At 35.5% G+C, this 20495-nt stretch overlaps 1 protein-coding gene across 1 annotated transcript in view; it reads left to right on the top strand.

Annotated features, from left to right (window-relative positions):
- Positions 1-20495, top strand: part of DCDC1 (doublecortin domain containing 1) — a 452779-nt gene that overhangs the window by 17356 nt on the left and 414928 nt on the right. The window contains 2 exon segments of the mRNA XM_032359359.1: positions 5228-5397; positions 19296-19565. Coding sequence (XP_032215250.1) covers positions 5234-5397; positions 19296-19565 — 434 coding nt within the window. The 5' untranslated portion in view covers positions 5228-5233.

The following is a 20495-nucleotide window of genomic DNA, read 5'->3' as shown; positions in this document are numbered from 1 at the left end:
CTATTTCAGGGCTTTTTAGGTATGTCTCATACAGATCTTATATGTATTTCATTACATTTATGCTTCTATTGAAGCATATTCATTTTTGAGTCTATATTCATTTTTGAGTACTAATATAAGTAGTAATGTTTTTAAATTCAAGTATAATTAATATACATTAGATTAGCTTCAGATTTACATTATAATGATTTAACAATTGTATGTATTTCTCCATACTCGTCAAGTTAAGTCTACTCTTAATCCCCTCTATTTCTTTCACCCATACTTCCACCTACCTCCCTCCGGCACCCCCAGTTTGTTTTCTGTATTTAAGAGTCCGTATTTTTGTTTGTCTCTTTTTTCCTTGTTCATTTGTTTTGTTTCATTCTTTTTTTTTTTTTTAAGTCGTCTCTATATTCAACATGGGGCTTGAGCTCATGACTCCAAGATCAAGAGTCACATGCCCCACCAACTGAGCCAGCCAGGCCTCCCTAAAATCCCAAAATCTCCTAAGATTTTGTTTCTTAAAATCCATATATGAGTGAAATTATATGTTGTTCTTTCTCTGGCTGACTTATTTCACTTAGCTTTTTATCCTCTAGGTCTATCCATGTTGTTGCAAATGGCACGGCTTCATTCATTTTTATGGTTAAATCATGTTCCTTTATATAAATTTATATAAATAAAGTAATATCCATTGCATATTTTTAATCCATTAATCAATGGATAGATTTTTATCCATTCATCTATAGATGGACACTTGGGTTATTTTCATACCTTGGCTATTGCAAATAATGCTGTAATGAACATAGGGCTTCATTTTTTTTTCTAGTGGGTTTTTTTGGGTAAATACCCAGTAGTGGAATTAGTAGATATGAAGCCTTTTAAGAGGATGGTAATTCCAAACTTCTTGTTTTCTTGTCTTATATTGTTTTCTTGTCATATATATATATATATATATAGATATATTTCATATATGCATATCCAGCCCACTAGAAGGGACCATATAATGTGAGTTTGAATATTCAATTCTGCTATACAAGATAAGAAACTAAATGGGATGATGACACTCCTAAGCAATGTTGAGCATCTGGGTGGCTCATTTGGTTAATCATCTGTCTTCAGCTCAGGTCATGATCCCAGAGTCCTGGGATCAAGCCCTGCATCAGGCTCTCTACTCAGCGGGGAGTTGTCTTCTCCTCTCCCTCTGCCCCTCCCCCTTCTAGTGTGCTCTCTCTCCTTCTCTCTCTCTCAAATAAGTAAATAAAATCTTTAAGAAAAATACTTTGGTTTGTATTTCTAATAGATAATATTTTTTAAAGTACAAGCACGAAATTCTTATTTTGTCATTTTTTTAAGATTTTTAAAATCTATTTATTTATTTATTTAGAGGGAGGGTGAGAGAGCACAAGCAGAGCCTGACATGAGCTCAATCCCACAACCCCGAGATCACAACCCCAGCCGTAATCAAGAGTCAGATGTCTAACCAATGGAACCGTACAAGTGCCCCCATTTGTCATAATACCATTACCCCTAATATCCAAAACTGAGTGTTGTAACCAGTAACAAATAGCTTAATGAAGACAGATGTGCCCAATAAATTTTTAACAAATAATATAACAACACCACCATTTATTCATATCCAATAAAATAATTACCTTAGTATCTGTAATATCCAGTTTGTGTTCCATGTCAATAATTTTCTCAAAAAATTTGTCTTATTAAAGTTAGTTTACTCAAATCAGGATCTAAACAAGGTTTACAAATTGTGTTTGGTTGATATAATTCTTAGTCTCTTTCCACTTGTAACATTTCTCCATCTTTATTTTCAGTGTCATGTCATTTAACATGTTTTTCTACATTCCCCATTTCTCACAAACTAGAAGTTAGATCTAGAGATTTGGGTACATTTTTGGGTTGGTGGTGAAATGACACTTATGCATGTGCATGCACACATCTTTTTTCTCATAGTTTTGTTTTACACTACAGTTGTTTCTCTCTTTTTTTAAAGATTTTATTTATTTATTTGAGAGAGAGTGTGTGCGTGCTCACAAGCAATGTGAGGGGCAGGAGGAGAAGCCAACTCCTCACTGAGATGCAGGACTCAGTCCCAGGACCCCAGGATCATGACCTGAGCTGAAAGCAGACACAACTAACTGAGCCATCAAGTGCTCCTCTCCTCAAATTCCCATTGCATTTCTTCTACAGAATGTTTATCTTTTATGCTTGAAAGTCTTTTCTAAGCTTTCTTGCTTACAACTATCCACAGTTACTTGCCCCTTGGGAAAGCCCCATGTTCTGTTTTGTTCTTGATGGCTATTACCCTAACTTGAAGACCATCAAACCTTTCCTCTTCTGTAGCTGACACATGTTACCTACGATGTGGGAGCACATCAACTTTATGGAGTGGCTACTATTCTTAACCCTTTCTTACAAATAAAGAAACTGATACAGAAAGGTGTTATGTGATGTGTCCAAAGTGTCACAGTTACTAAGTGGGCAGTAGGTCTGTTACCCAAACACTCTGGCTCCAGAATCCAGGCCTGTAACCACTGTGTGTTTGAATGCCTTTAAAACAAAACAAAACAAAACAAAATGGGTAGAAGAACAGGTCCAAGGGTGGGCATGAGTGAGAGCTTATATTCATGTAAAATGATTAAGAGATGGAAAGTAAAAAAAAAAAAAAATAGTGGTTTTTCAGTGTATCAGTAAATAAACTATGCATGTGTTAATAAAATATAAGGCAGTGTCTTTACCTGTAGTTGATAAAATACCATAGTAGTGTCAGTCAAATTTAAATTAACACATTTTTATTTATTTAATTTCTAATTAACAATTAGTTGTTTTTTTTTTAAAGATTTTATTTATTCATTTGATAGCGAGACAGAGATCACAAGTAGGCAGAGAGGCAGGCAGAAGGAGAGGAAGGGAAACAGGCTCTCTGCTGAGCAGAGAGCCCGATGTGGGGCTCGATCCCAGGACTCTGGGATCATGACCTGAGCCAAAGGCAGAGGCTTTAACCCACTGAGCCACCCAGGTGCCCAATAGTTTACAGCTTTTTGTTGTTTTTTTTTTTTTTTAAGATTTTATTTATTCATTTGACAGCAAGACAGAGATCACAAGTAGGCAGAGAGACAGGCAAAGAGAGAAAGGAGGCAGCAGGCTCCCCGCCGAGCAGAGATCCCAATGTGGGGATCGATCCCAGGACCCTGGGATCATGACCTGAGCTGAAGGCTGAGGCTTTAACCCACTGAGCCACCCAGGTGCCCCTAACAATTAGTTTCATTTAATTAATAATGTATATTAATGTTGTCTTACTATATTCTGCATATTCTTCTCAACCTGTTATATGCTCTACTTTTAGTGAGGATAGCACTGTTGATATAGTAACATTATAGAAGAAATATTGCATTTAATAATGGTAATGATTTCACACATATATAATTCATTCTACCAGAAAGCATCCTGAAACTTTTACATAGAAAATAAAACTACACCATCACTAAAATGATTGCCTTTTTAGTGAAGATTAGGACTGTAATCATGCATAAGTGAAAAGTAAGACTATTTCTCTATTTCAATAGTTATTTTTTAATAGTTTGGTGCAAATTTTCTTAGTTTTTAATAATTGGACTATATAATAAACATACCAGGGCAGTCAAATGATTTCATTCTGCAAGGTGATTTACTTTAAAATCATATAATTTTGCCTTGCTATACACAACTAGAGTTTTTCACCCATAAGCATTCCTCAATTAAGAAGACTCAACCTGGGGTGCCTGGGTGGCTCAGTGGGTTAAGCCTCTGCCTTCAACTCGGGTCAGGATCCCAGGGTCCTGGGATCAAGCCCACATCAGACTTTCTGCTGAGCTGGAAGCCTGCTTCCTCCTCTCTCTCTCTGCCTGCGTCTCTGCCTACTTGTGATCTCTGTATGTCAAATAAATAAATAAAATCTTTGGGAAAAAAAAAAAAAAGAAGAAGAAGACTCAACCTATGAACAAATTGAACAAGCAGTGGTTGTCATGGAAGCCTGAGAGGAGACCCTTGTCCCTCCTGCTGTGAGAAGCTTAAAGGGAGAGGGAGAGTGTAAAGGCCAACAGCCCTTTGGTCTTCAACTGGAATACCAGAGGAATGCTGGGCAGAGAATAGCACCTTTTCTGATTAAACTATGGAGAAAGAGATACCTTTTCTTATTTTGATGTAGATTCAGATTCACCTAACATTTCTTGAACATCTACCATGTGCCAAGCACTGTGCCAAATGCTTTCATGTTCACCATTTTATTTATTGAATCCTCATATCCATGTGGATAACCAGTTTTGTAAATTGGAGGATTAAACCTCGGAAAGGCTGTAATATTCAAGGTCACATAGCTAGAAAGTGGAAGAAAAAGATGATCTTATGTATTATAGGTATGTATTTCTCCATAACACTTGTGAGTTTGTTATATTATAGTTCTTTCATTCTTCCATATGCTTAATTAACAATAAGTCTAGCAACTTGCAAACTAGAGAACTAGGAATTTGAAAAGCAATTTAGTTCAAGGAATATCAGGAGTTTTGGGATTAGATTCGACTGCAGACAATAAAGACCCTCTTCCAAGTCTTTGCCAAGATTTTATCACCTCAGTGAGGTCTATGCTGATAAACCTATTTAAAATTGCATTCCCAGGGTGCCTGGGTGGCTCAGTCAGTTAAGCATAAGACTCTTGGTTTCAGCTCAGGTCATGATCTCAGGATTGGAGGATCGAGCCTGGCATTTTCTTGTCCCCTTCCCCTCTGTTCTTCTCATTCTCTCTTTCTCAAATAAATAAATAAATAAATAAAATCTTAAAAAACAAAAAAAGTAAATCTCTACACTCAACATGAAGCTCAAACTCACAACCTGGAGATGAAGAATGGCATGCTGTACCAACTGAGCCAGCCAGGTGCCCCATTATACCATTCAAAAGCTTAGATTCATACTTTTGTTTTCCTTTAGGCTTTTATCTCTGGTGTTTTGTTTTGTTTTGTTTTTATCATGAGATCTCACATTTAGCACCTGCTGTGTAGTTTAGAACATGATGAGAGATAAATTGTGATTAATGTCCAGCCTCAGTTTATAACTCATCAGAGATCCCAATGCAGGACTCGATCCCAGGACCCTGGGATCGACCTGAGCTGAAGGCAGAGGCTTTAACCCACTGAGCCACCCGGGCACCCGGGAAGGTTTTATCTTTTAAATTGAATATTATTCTATCCATTTTTAGCTGAAAATGGCAAAAAGAGAAGCAGATGATCACAGAGCATCACTTTCTCAGTCTTCTTTATCACCGCTGACTAAAGCCATGAAGGTATCACAGCAGAGCAATGCTGAAGACACCTTCAGTGGAGATACCATTCACCCAATTTCCAAATGTATTTCAAAAGACTTACCAAGGTAAGAATATTATTTCAGCAGCTTTAACTGAATCCTGAAGGAGATAAAGTACTTACAGAAATTTGTCTATGTAAATGCTCAATATTTTGTAGAGATGATGTCAATAATAACTTGGAGATATGATGGGCTAGGAAGGTTGTTGCCTGGATTGGAGCCCTCCAATTTCTTCTATTCTATGGGAAGAAAATAGATAGATGACGCAAGAAACAGAAATTATCCCTGGAGTTTGACTTGGACAGTGGCATAATGATAAAAACGATAATGGGGCAGATTATATTTGCTCTGTGTCAGTCACCATGCTAAACACTTAACCTGCATTGTACTTATTTAGTTCTCTAAACAATCTTGGGAGGAATATAAGGCAGGTAGTATTTGAATATTTCCATTTTGCCAGTGAAGAAACAAAGAACTAGATAGGTTGATTAGCTTGACCAAGATCACAGAGCTTATAGGTAGAGAACATATGGTTTGAACCCATGTGGATTTAACTCCACAGCTAGAACTTTTAACTATGTATTCTACCACACTTCTCAGAAATACAAAGCAGAGGAGACAGAGATATTTTTCCTGGGTTTTTTTTCTCCATTAGAAAGCGAAAGAATGAAAAAGTATCTGCCAAGTGTATGCATGTTTGAAGATTTATTTATTTATTTGAGAGAGTGAGAGATCACTCTGGGAAGGAGTGAGGGATAGGGAGGGCCAGAGGGTGAGGGAAAGAATCCCAAGCAGGCTCCTTACTTAGCACAGAGCTGAGGCAGGGCTCAATCTCACAACCCTAAGATCATGACCTGAACGGACACTAAGAGTTAGACGCTTAACCAACTGTGATGCCACCTGGGTGCCCCTATCAGGTGTTGGTAAACTATTGACTGGCCAAATGTGGTGTCATAGTCTTAATGTTAAATAGAAAACATATACTATAAAAGCACTGAAGAAAATATTAATATATTAAGAATTATGTTAATCTCTTATGAAAATGCCATGTTACATTTATATCTTAAAACTGGTTTTTTGTGTGTTGGTAAATTTAGGTGAAAGTGAAATCTAGACTTTTAGCTAATTTTTGTTTTGCTTTATTCCCCTGACCTCTGAGTCCATATTAGCACTGCCTGAGCTTCTTTACATGGTGTACTAGCTATTATGCATAGATAATTTTTTAGAACATTACTACCTAATATAGTTATACTGTTGAGATGTAAGTTATTCATGAGAGTAGTCTTTCCAATAAGACAATGGAAAACTATTTCTAAATCAGACTTTTAGTTATTTCTTTCTACAAATGCCATTGCTAACATAATGTGTATTTACACATTTCTATTCCCTTTAGAGTTTATTTTTACCAATTTTCCTCTTTAAAATAGTACTACATTTCTTTTTTTTTTTTTTAAGATTTTATTTATTTATTTGACTGAGAAAGAAACAGTGAGAAAGGGAACACAAGCAGGGGGAGTAGAAGGAGAAGCAGCAGGCTTCCCGCAGAGTAGGGAGCCCAATGTGGGGCTCCACCCCAAGACCCTGGGATCATGACCCAAGCTGAAGGTAGGCACTCAACAACTGAGCCACCCAGGTGCTCCTACATTTGCTTTTTATTCCAACTATCTTTTGTGTATTTTTAGATTCTTTATGTTTTTGTTAGAGTTAACTGTAATTTCATTTATACAGTTTCTTTCTGCTTTTTCTCATTTTCTTTCTTTGATTCTGATTCTTTTTAAGTCTGGCTTTATTTGTCCTTTTTTTTTTAAATGTCAGTCTTTCTTTTCATGTGATACTTTCCTACTACCTGTTTTTTTTTTCTAAAATAGTTTATTTCAATGTACTACTCATATTTCTTTGTTTGAATCCTGACTTCTTTTTTGCCACTATTACCTGTTACCATCAACTTTGATTATGATGTACCTAGAAAATAAACGTTTTCTTTGTAATCTAATGGAAAGTCAAAGACAATGCCCAGAGATCTTTTACTTTCATGAAAAAGAAAATGATGAGTTTCAACCTGAAAGAGGTCAAGATCATAAAGGCTCAGGGTAATCTAAGATCCTTTGGCATTAATATGATTATCAGAGAGAGAGGCAATTTTCTCTGTGAGTTAAGACATTTTCCCCCTGATTGAGGTTAAAACTTTTCTTGTCTCATTCTTGTTTTCCTTGCCACCTTTCTTCCAACATCTTTGTGATCTTTTTATGAGAAATAATTATTAAAATATAGTCAATTTGTTGTTCCTTTACTTATATCACAAGAGATTATGTTTCTTTTCATTAAACATACTATACATTTTACAAAATATGCCCACATGTATTAAATCTCTTCATTGCAAGCCATATGGTGACTGGTCACTTTATTCTCATGTTATTACCTGATGCTATTAATTTATTCTATACTGAATTCACATTATCCACTCATCTCCTCTCTCTTGTGTTCTTGCAATGTTTTTCCTTTGTCACTCTATTGTATTTTTTTGCAATAGAGTGAAAACTGCTGTGCCAGGATCCTTTCCCCAGCAAGAAAACTAATCACCAACGGTGTTCAACATATTGTGCCAAAGAAGGTTTGATCCTCCCATTTTATGATTCACCACTAGGATGTCAGATGATTGGAATTAGTAGCCTAATTCCTATGGCTACTTCCAGGAAAGCAGCACAATAAGAAACTTTTTCTACCTAGCTGTAGTCTGAGATATTCCCAAGTGACCTGGAGCAGGGGGCACCAGCCTTGGAGACATGGATGGCAGAATTAATTATTTATTGATTGATAACAGGTATCTACGGACAGTTCTGTCATATTTATAGAAAGTATTTCTGAATCTGAGTAGAATATTTCTAAACTACAATTGCATTTTAAAATTAAGAGACTGTTGTAAAACATTAATATCACTCTCTATCCCACACATAAAATATTTTAATGACTTTTAGCTGATGATCATCTAAGGATGTAATTTCATGATTTTTATAATAGAAAGTTAAGTATTTTTTAATCCTGCTTGCAGTTGAGTGTGTTGCCAACTCTTTTAGTTCCCTGTGGGAGAAATTATTTTTAGTACATTAGATAAGTACTGAAATCAGTTTTAAATTGGAATCATCAAGTTGCTAGTAAAAATCTGACATATATGTGTTATAAAATAACTGGAATTGCTCTGCAATTGGGATACTCTTACCTAAATTTCTAGGCCAAGCTAGAAATATAATTTCGTCTGCTGTTGGAAATAAAATTTGGGGGGAATTGTTCACTTTTATTATTATAACTTCTATTATTTACTTTCTATGATGTTTAAATCACATTTTATCTAATAATTGTAAAAAGTTATTTATATCTTTAGGTTATTCATTTCATCAAGTTGGAAAAAGGTTATGATGAAATTTTTGTGCTTTGTGTACTCCAGAGATTTTATAGCGGGTTACAGTCATCAAACATATGTGGGGTTATTTCTTTTTTCAGTTGCATTTCAGTATTTTAAGCTGGTGATTTATTACTGAATGTGCTTAGGGTCATTCTCCCTTATGTTTACATTTTTTATTTGTATTTATTCCAATTAGGGAGTTTAATTACCATTAAAATGGGAATAGGATAAAGATAAATTTTACAAATGACAGTATTAAAAAAACATAAATCTTCATGAAGGTTTAAATGCTGCAAGAATATAAGGTGAGAAAGATATACTTGTCAAATATACAGTATAAATAAATAATTTAGATGAAAATGGTTGACTACATTTAACAAAGAGACTACCAAATAATGAGGGGCTAGAATGGTTGTTAGATTTGATATACTTCATTGTATATTGTAAGTAATCACTATCCATAAAAAATCTATGGCTTCTGTATAAGAAAAAGAGACATTTTGACAGCCAACACTGGTATGAAGCAACAGCAAGTATAAATCCTTGGCAACTGTCATTATCCTGCTGTTGAATTCATATCTAAACTGTGTGATGACTTAGACCTTCATGTTTGTTATTTAGCCATGATCTGTTAAAGTAGCCAGACTTCCTACTTATGAATAGAGTTATTAGCCACATGGAGATTTCTCCCATAGAAATCCAAATTCATCAAGGATGCTTTGTTTTCAAAGAGCAGGGAAATAAAAACTCTGTGTCATTTTATGCTTATCCTGAAGTTTCTGGCAAAATGTTCCTGATTAAGTAGAAGTAAAATGTTTAGAAAATACCATATTAGTTTATGCTTTGGCCCATTATAAAACTAGTAAAGGTTTTGAATAAAACAAAAAGTGAAGCAAGTGTGATTCAAGAAGCAATTGTATGTTAGGCTACTATTAGCACAAAGTAACAGAAGATTCAACTGAAAGTGACTTTAAAAACGAGGAAAATGAGGAAGAAGTCATTATCTTACATAATAAGAACCTCAGAAGCAAGGCACTTCTAGAATTAAATTCGGTGGTGTTTTCCAGGAGCCTGGCTCTTTGGATCTTTCCCTCTGCCATCCTCAGAATTTTGGCTAGATCTTTGGGTATAACTCCTACTTGTAAGATGACTTATTACATGTACACTCAACAGTGTCCAACTAAAGAAAATGGATATTTGATCATGTATCTCTCTCTCTCTTTTCTTATGATTTTTTACAGTAATCTCTATATCCAATATTGGGCTTGAACTCACTACCTCCACATCAAGATTCCCATTCCTTACAGACTGAGCCAGTCAGGCATTCCTATATTTCTTTTTATTAGGCCAAAAAACCTTTCCGCAGATGACTTTGCCTTAAGTCTCATTGGCCAAAATTGGATCACAAGCTGATTACTTAACCTGCAAGGGACAAGGGAAATATAATTATCATCATGGTGTTAGACACTGAGGATTTACCCATTGGAGCTGATCAGGGGATACCTACCATGAGCATATAAAGTGGATGAATCCTCAAATATAACTGAGGCTTTTCTTTTCAGGAAAAACCTCAGTGGAATAACTAGTAATTTCTTCTCAGTGGAATAACTGTTGAATAAATAATATTACTTGACATAACTCTTGGCTTTGGCTTTATTATATTTTACTTCTAAAATTATTTGTCAGTGGCATTTCTGTGACACATTTTGGTGTGATGTCATAATTATCAAAGAATAAGTCCTACGTATCAATTACTGGTTGAGTTCTAGTAGAATTTTAAAAGACACATAACAAAGTTCTTACCCATGCAGAGTGGAATATGAAATCACATAACAAATCATGAAGCGAACATTTCAGTACACAAACTAATGTATCAGTTCATACAGGACCTGGGAGGATGATTTAGAATAAATAATGACTAGGATTTAGTAGGATTAACTCCTCTCATGTGTCTTGTCAGTTTGAGAAACTTCGTTGAGGCCTCCACTTTTCCCCTAACCCCTGAATTTCTCCCCCATAATAACCAGGACTTTCCCTCATAGTACTAATCACAGTAATTGTAAATTCATATGTATGACTATTTGTATAACATTTCTCTCTTTCACTAGACAATTATTGTTATTATAAAAGGAGTTCTATAAAGTGTCATCACTGAGTTTAGAGTAATATTTATTAAATACCTGCTTATTGAAAGATGTACAGTAATGGGTATAGATCAGCTGAGTAAATCCCATTGGCAAAAGACTGGTAAGAACTAATGAGGGCAATGTGGTATAATTATAGCTGAAGAATATTACAAAGGAGCAATGAGCTGCACCAACTGGTAGAAGTCCTTGAATAGGAGATTGACAAGTATGATTTTATTAGTTTTCCTCAAATTGGTATGAAAAGCCACTAAGACCCACTAATGCTATTAAAGCAGAGAAATGGGAAGAAAAATTGCTCTTGTCAAAACTAGAGTTATACCCTTTAATCTTATCATGGTCTATCATTTTGTGTACTCCTCTCTGAGCATATTTTCTTAGAATTTTGGACCTCAGATCTTTACTTAGTTGTTACTTGTGAAGTAAAAATTGTAAACCAGATTTAATGAAAATTACAAAAAGAGTAAAGTATAATTAAATAGTAAACTAGAATATCAAGAGGGCTATAAATTCTACAATGTATAAGATCTATCCTTGACAATCTTTTTGATTATGATAAAAAGCTGATACGTAGACATGGTGTAGTAGTGTTTGAGAAAAGGATAAAAGCTTAATCCACTGATGTACATTCCAGCTTTGTAGTTCTGTGACTTACTATATTCATTATATCATGTAAAGAAATTGTTTAAAAGGTTCATTTACTAGGGCACCTATGTGGTTCAGTTGATTAAGTGTCTGCCTTCAACTCAGGATATGGTCTCGGGGTTCTGGGACCAAGCCCTCTTTTGGGGTTCCCTGCTTAGTGGAGTATCTGCTTCTCCTTCTTCCTTTGCCTCTCCCCCTTCCTTCCTGACCCCATGCTCTCTCTCTCTCTACCTATCTCTCAAGTAAATAAACTCTTTTTTAAAAAGGATTCATTTACCTAAATTGCTATGGCTTTTAATTAACTGATAGTTTTTTCCATACTGCTTTAAGGTTAAATTTTGACATGTTTTATTTCATGTCAAAGCACTTTTGTGCTTTGTAATAATAAATCTTCATCTAAGCACACATAAAATCCTTAAAAATATGAATAGTTTAATATATGTAGACACATCTCATCACATTTTTTGTTCTTTTTTTAATGACCTAATTTCTAAAGAATTATTCAATTGCTAAAAGAAATAGTTTTTCCAACAACTGAAAATAAAATAATTCAGAAGTAATGTTGCTGATGTTGTTTAAAGGAAACATACCAGAACATTTACATCCAAGTAAATATCTCCTCTTCTAAAATACTCTTTTTAAGAAGTAATTTATTCTAATAAAAATGCCATTTCTCAAAGCATTTTTTTAGTTCTTTGGATTTGTCATCAATATCTGTGACACACTCTTTAAATATCCTCAGTACTGAATGATGACAAAATTCAATCTTAAGTACTTGTATTTAAATTTCCAGAAGATAAAAGATCAGAATCTCAATTTGGTATAAAAAAATGGATAATGAAAACTGCATAATTGTATAGCTGTTGTGGTAGGCAGAAATTTAATATGGCCCCCAAGATTCCCACCTCCTGGTGTATACGGCTGAGATAATTCCCTCCTCTTGAGTGTGGGTAGGATTGTGACTATGATAAGATGTCACTCCCATGATGAGCTTACATTTACAGCTGTAGTTAAAGTACATAATTGGTTCTCTTTGAGTTAAATGGGAAATTAGCCTACTTGAATCAGATCAACTGTTAAATGAGAATTTAGAGGGCAGAAACAGAAAAGTCAGAAAGGTGAGTTTCTATTGGCCTCAAGGAATATGATAGTCACTGAAATCTGCAGCTATAAGGAACTAAATTCTGGAAAAACCTGAATGACCTTGGAAAAAGACTGGGAGCATCAGGTGAGGCTGCAGCCCCACTGACACCTTGATTTCAGTTTTATGAGATCCTGATCAGAGAGTCCTGCTAAGCTTTGCCCAGACTCTTGATGCAGAGAAACCGTGTAATAATAAATAGGTATTGTTGTAAGCCACTAAATTTGTGGTGATTTGTGCCCAACAATAGGAAACTAATAGAGATAGATAGATGATAGATAGCAGTTATTTTTTAAGAAGTTATATTTTTGAAGTAGTGTGATTGATTGATAGTCTTGTACCAACCTAATATAGTAGAATTTAGGTTTTAGACTAGAATAAATGCTTTTTACCAGTGGTAAAGGAGTAAATAATACAGTGATGAATTGGAATATTTGACAGAAATTGGGGTATAGCATTTTAGCATTTTAGATGGAGGACATAATCAATGAAGTATGGTGATTCCAGCTCTCAAATCTACCAGTGTAAATGTGAACACACAGGAAAGAAACGCATTCCTATATACAAGGAAATAGAGGCGTCTGGGTGTCTCTGTAGGTTAAGTCTCTACCCTTGGTTCTGGGGTGCTGAGATCCAGCCCAGTTCAGGCTCCCTGCTCGGTGGGGAGCTTGCTTCTCCCTCTCCCTCTGCCTGTAGCTCCCCCTGCTTGTGCTCTCTCTCTGTCAAATCAATAAATAAAATCTTTAAAAAAAAAAAAAAAAACAAGGTAGCATAGAAATCTTACTGAAGAAGGAACAATTTGAAATCCGTATATATGTGGGTTGTTTACAGATACAATAAAAGATTTATGTAGAGACACATCATAGACTTCCAGGACAAGTTAATAAGACTGACATAGAAATGTTGAAAAGAAAATCTGTGTTATAATTAGCTCAGGTTCCAGAATGTGGCAGATAGCCTCAACAGTGAGGACAAAGTGAGGTTATTTTTTATGATAAAGGATGATTTGTTTTAGGAATCCACATGGTATTCTTTACACCCATCCACAGAAACTAAAGATAAGCTAATAAATAAAAGTGACCTTAGTATTCAACTAAATTCAGTATCATCTGGGAAAAACAAAGGCCAAGAAAACTGCTATTCAGCTTATCACATTTTGTAAAAAATAGTTGTAACAAAATCTAGATTTTTAAAAGAAATTATATGTAAATTTTATGTAATTATTATTTATAAGAATCACAGGAAGGATGGGATACAAAGCCTCAAGTCCATGCAATGCAGAATTTTGGAGCTGAGTTCCCTATATAAAATTAGGACCCATGAAAGATAGATAAACCTTTTCATGAAAAATGGAATAAGGAAGTATAGATTACTGGCACAAAGAAGCAACAATAAATGGGTATGATCTGTTCTAAGGTTCTTGTATTGTCTGGAAAGTAATTAATTAGTAATTTATATTAATCTTTAGTAAGACAAGGATTCATACTGTAATAGCTAGTGTTCCATTAAAAGTAAGGTTCAACATTCAAACTAATGGGAAGGAAAATGAAATAATTTAAAATGTTATTTAATCTGAAAGAAAACAAGAAAGGAATGAAAAGGAACATGGAATACATAGGAAAAAAGAAAACAAATTGTAAGATAATATGCTAAATTCTCAAAAGACAAAGACTATCTTGGTGAAGGAGATAACTATGTGACTATAGAGTTCAATTCTCAGAAGGTAAAAACTTTGGGAGGAAGATAGCTATGTGAAGATATATATAAATATGGAGGTAAGAGGAAGTTCACTTTAATAAATCTGAATGTCTTGGGATTTCTAAGAAATTTTTGCAGAGGAAGCAAAAAGATCTTTCAAAGAAAAAAGGTGAGGGGAATAAGAGAAAGAAAGACAAATCGGGAGACTACAATTATGGTGACTTATATGTAGTTTACATGGAGTTAGTAGTCTACTTAGTCTACTTAGCATTCTCTTAGCTAAAGAGCACCATTGGTTCACTGCCGCTAGTGTAGTGCTACCTCCTTTGCCTGCCTCTCCAATCTCATGATACAATGTCTCTGATTATCTTGGTATAGAAGACAGGCCATGCAAGTCCTCTGCCAAGTATGTTTTCCTCTCTTTGCATGCATCTGAGACTCCATCTTATTCAAAGCCCTCTGCACATTATTCTGCTCTCCTGTCCATAGTTTTTGGGCCACTGACAGGTACTTTGCCATCCATAGGATTACCAGTGACTTACTAAATTGCCTAGCTTAAGAAGTCTAGCCAACATGGTATCCTGACCTGGGTAATGATGCAGTTAAATTTTTGGGGTCATTGAACGTGAGTCAGTGAAGAATGTGAGCGTCTTCAGAAAGTAGTGTGGTACAGAAGTGGGGAGATACATAGAGGAATTAGCAGAACCCATGAGGAGTAAGGAGAAGAACAGAGGTAGCTTAGGCAATAATGATGTAAGAAGAGGAAGCAGTTAGGCCCAGAAGGATAGATGAGGTTGCGGAGTCAAAAAATGTGGCACTCTACTGGAGTTGTGGTTTTTGTTGTTGTTTTATAATTTTTTTTTAAAGTAAGCTTGATGCCCTACGTGGGTCTTAAACGCATGACCTGGGGATCAAGGTCTGATGACTGAGCCAGACAGGGGTCTTTGTTTTTCAGTTTTTTAAGTTGAATATAGTTAACACATAATGTTATTATGTTGAATATAGCTAACACATAACATTGCTGATAGTTGACACATAACACATAACATTAGTTTCAGGTGTACAGCGTAGTGATTGGATAAGTTTATACATTACGGTATGCTCACCTGAAGTGTAGCTACCATCGGTTCCCATACAATGCTATCACAATAATAAGCACTTGTACGGGAGTTGTTTTTAAGTATATTAAACTAGTATATTCTGAAGAGCAATGAATGGTCTTCTAATTCTCTTTGTGTCCTGCTGGAATGTTTTTATTTTCTTTTTTAAGTTTCTGTGTATACTAGTAACAAGCTCAGTCACTTGAAACCCAAATGTGTTTGAGGTGAATTGTCCTCACACCCTCATTTTCAGCATTAATTTAGCAAATCATGTGTGTGGGTTTAATTCCCTTTGTAGGACAAGTTAGCTTTGCCAAACAGTTCTGTGATTATCTTCTCATACCCAAAGACTAGGCAACACATCAACTGTTATAAGAAAGAAGAGTTTAATAGTGTGTAAGAACTAGTGCAAACCTGTTATCAACATTGATAAAACAAATCAAAACTGAAGATTACAGATGGTGGGCCAAAAGTAGCTTTTTCACACAATAAAATACCTTTTCAGGGCATTTGGGTGGCTCAGTGGGTTAAGCCTCTGCCTTTTGGCTCAGATCATGATCTCAGGGTCCTAGGATCCAGCCCCACATGGCTCTCTGCTCACCACGGGGCCTGCTTCCCCCTCTCTCTCTGCCTGCCTCTCTGCCTGCTTGTGATCTCTCTCTCTGTGTCAAATAAATAAAATCTTTTTAAAAAAACTACCTTTTTCTCCCTTTTTGACATAAATTACTGGAGAAAAGCCGATAATAAATAAATATGGTAAAATCCTATATGTAACTTAATTCTTTTAACCATTTACCATGTAAATCTCATATAATTTATTGTCTTAAGCCTACCAGAATCATGTGGAGTTGGGAGGGAGAAGGGTTTGAGTTTCCCTGAAGGATGCCAGTGCTCTTACAAGAAGACAGGGGGAAGATATGCCAGCAGACAAAAACACTAAATAACTTTTACATGACTAGATTGAGGAAGGCAAGATATAAGTAGAATTATTTGATAAAATTTTACATTTTAGTAAAATCTGTAAAGATCATATAGCAGCCTAAATAATGGTTATAAGACAGTATTTAGGTAAAAAAAAAAAAAAGGCAAGATACTGAATTAAAGGTATGACACATGATGCAGGGTCATTGAGCAAAATGGTCAAGAAAGAATTCGTGAGGCATTTTATGGTGCAAAAAGATGTTTTTATTAGAGCATTGGGACAGGATCCGTGAGCAGAGAGAGCTATGCTGTAATTGTGCGAAGTTACTGATTATATAGGGTTTTCTATCCTGTGGAGGTGCAGGTGACAGTAGGGCTCCAGGAAATTGAGTCTATAGGTGCTTGGTGGTCTAGCTGTTATTAAGATTGTGGTTTTCTTCTAAACTGTTAAGACAGTTACAAACAATAGTGGAGTTTCACATCCTACATGACTGCGATCTTTATCAGCTGACAGTTTGTTTCTCCCTACCTTTGTTCTGAGGCCATCACTAGTGCCTGAGGAATGTTATACATATCCCACCCTAAGGGGGGGGTGGCCTTTGTAGGGTGTCAGCTCCAGTTTTGCCCTCACCTTGCCTTTTGCCTTCCCATCAATACAGTTGAAACTTTGAAATTTGGAAAAAACAACAACTTTCACTTTCCAGTGGTGTGATAATGGATTATTATATAAAATCATTAGGATATTTATAAAAATATTAGACAATAAACAAAATGCATTCATTAAAAAGGAAAGATACCTGGCTGGCTCAACTGAAGAGCGTGTAACTCTTCATCTCAGGGCTATCAGTTCAAGCCCCACATTGGGCATAGCGATTACTTTAAAAAGATAAAATTGGGGCCCGTGGGTGGCTCAATAAGTTGAGCATCTGCCTTCAGCTCAGATCGTGATCTCAGGGATCCTAGGATTAAGCCCTAAGTTGGACTCCCTGCTCCAGGGATGTCGTCTTCTCTCTCTACCCCTACACCTGCTTGTGCTCTAGCTCTCTCTCTCAAATAAATAAAATCTTTTAAAAAATTTAAAAATTAAAAAAAAATAAAATCTTTTAAAAAAAGGACACCATTCTGCATTATTTTCTTTCTTTACATGAGAATTTGCTTTCCAAGTGACTCTTTATGGGCACTGGGAACTGTTTATGAGATCTGCAAATCTTTCCTCCTGCCTGTTTACTGCTCTTCCCCTAAGTTGAGCTTTGTGACTGTTTGCAGTTCCATTGCTTTTGCTGCAGAAACACTAGCACTGAGACATGACTGCTGGTGTCAAAATCTGAGGTAGCCCAGGTGGCCCTAAGGGGGTTCTCAGCACTGCCAGAGCTAAAGTCCAACAATTAATTCAAAACGCTGTTTGCCAAAGTTCTGAACCTGGTTAGATCCTCAGAGTGAAGGGAAGACCACTCCTTTCCCTAGTGCTGTGGTCAGTTCTGGACAGACTTGGATAGAAATGTGATAACAGCAAACACAACTGCTTGGATCCCAGTGTTTCAGCTTTACTGATCCACTGTGTCAACTCTCATCCATCCTCCACCAATTTTCCCTGTGGCACTTGACCTTCTTCCATTCTTTCAGAAGAAATAAGCAGCCAGTTTACACATCTGTGAATGTAGAGAGGACAGACCAGAAGAAATAATTGTGACTATAATGACATTGGTGGATCAGAAAAGTTTGGGAGAAGGGGTGTCTATGCCAAGCTTTCCACACTAAGCATATGCTATTTTATAATTGTACGGTTGGGTGGGGTTATATTACATTATGTATAAGAGCTGTTGAGGAACCAGCAAATTGGATAGAAGCAGATTTTATTTGTATAAAAATACAAATAACAAATACATGGAATACTGAAATAATACATGGAAGCTTGCTATCCTCTATGCCTAATCATCACACCAGCTCAATATTCTTTAATATGTTAAATATTAAATTTAATATGTTATTTAATATGTTAAATACAAATTTAACTATGTTAAAGCTTGTTTCATTTTATCATACCAGCAAATTCTCTATATATTCCATCTTCCTAACTTGGCATTTACATAGATTTAGATATTGTCACAGGTCCTATGGTCCCTTGTCCAAACATCATAGTTCATCTAAATGCTGTTCCTCCAGCTTAACTACCAGCTAGGGTGATCAGCCATCCCAACTTGTGTGAGACTGAGAGAATGAGGGAGTTCCAGGGGTGTGTGCCTTTCAAGGCCAAAGCCAGGGCAGCCCTGAGCAAACCAGGATGAGTTGGTCACCCTAATCCCAGTCTGCTATGAAGCCTTTATCAACTTTATTCCAAACAATGTAAGTTTGCCTTCAAGGAATTCATTTTACATTTATAGTTAATACAAACCCATAGTTCTAAGTGGCTTACTTAGCATATATTCTCTCTTTATAAGGGGATAGTTTGCAAGTTTCTTGAGGGTAGAAGCCACATCTCTTTAACTTTAATATTTCCTAGTACTAAGCAGTGTGCTAGTTTTTAATAAATGAAATCTGAGAATTTAAAAATTTTAGTTGCATTGTTTCAAGCATTATACAAGCTTTCTTCTTTAATGGAGTAAAGCAATTCAATTTAATGATTATGAATGTGGGCTTTATTTTAGTATAGGCTTAGGTTCAGTTTCCCACCCTGTCAGCTTCCTGATTATGTTAGCTTTGTCAAGCTAATTGGCCTCTCTGAACCACAGTTTCTTAAATCTGTAAAATGGGGATACAAATAGTGCCCACTTTCCAGGGATGTTGTAAGAATTTAACAAAATTATGACCGAGTGTGTAGTATTTTGTCTAGAACATAGCACACAAGCAGTTATGGGGTAGTTAACAAGTAATTACAAATCAATTCACTGTATTCTTCCATGGATTGTTTCTTTCAGAGAGTATATGTCATCCCAGGCAAAAGCAGTTATTAAAACTACTGAAGATTATTTGCAGCCTCAGTTTGGCCCCAACAGACTTTTACATTCAGCGGCAGTATCAGAAGGGTCAGGACTTCAAGATTGCTCCACACATCAAACAGCATCAGATCATAGCCATGATGAAATATCAGACCCATATCGCTACAAATCAAACAGTAAAAACAATTCTTGTTTTATATCAGCATCCAAGAGAAACAGACCTGTCAGTGCTCCAGTGGGTCAACTGAGGTAATCAAAGCTGTTCTCTGTTCTTTTAACCGACTGCTGAAGATTTTCCTTTGAGCAGAATTTATAATGATTCCGTTGACTATTTCAGACATTAAAATGTAACACATCTCTAGGGTTTTGTTTCTGTTTTTGTTTTGTTTATTTTTTTCTTTGAAAGCACCTGAGTAGAATGTTGCTAATTGCACTTGTGGAAAACATAAGGTACACTTCAATTTGGATAATATGAAACTCAGAAAAAAATACTTGAAGGAGAATAGGGCTGGGCTATAAAATATCTGTTTACCAGATATTTGTTTAAAATAGAAATGCATACTTTGGTATTTAATCAATATTTTGCAATAAAATCAAATTGAAATAAACTCATAAAACCAGTTTGTGTATATATTTTTACATCAAGATTGTTATCATAAGCTGTTAACCTGAGAATGAATGGATAGAAGAAAATGTTGGGAAAAGCAAAAATCAAACAAAGAGACTGATATTCCCATTATTTTCATAGGTTTGATTAGGTGTGTATATTGTGATTTTAATTTACCTAAAGTTTTTATTTCAAAATGTTTACTTTGTTTCTGTGGCATTAAGAATTAACAGGTTTAATTAGAGAACTCTGAAATAAAAAATACGACATGCTGGTCATTTGCCATGTGCTACTTTTGTTGAGAAAATAATAAGAGTTGAAAGTGCTTCTGAATGAAGACAAAACTTAGAAATTCTCCCTTTCTACCTGCAAACAAATTTGAGACAAAAGCAGTTACAACTAACTTTAGAATAAGAAATTTAGAGTAAGAAAGTATTTGAATTTCAAATCTTTTTAAAAAATCAAAGAACTTCGATAAACATGAAAACTTAAGGGAAGATCTTAGCCATTTACTATTTCATGCTGTTACGACTATGTTACTGTTTTTTGTTTTCTAACAGGAACACAACATG

The sequence above is a fragment of the Mustela erminea genome, chromosome 9 (assembly GCF_009829155.1).
Source record: "Mustela erminea isolate mMusErm1 chromosome 9, mMusErm1.Pri, whole genome shotgun sequence".
Classification (NCBI taxonomy): domain Eukaryota; kingdom Metazoa; phylum Chordata; class Mammalia; order Carnivora; family Mustelidae; genus Mustela; species Mustela erminea.
This window is presented reverse-complemented; position numbering and strand designations above follow the sequence as displayed.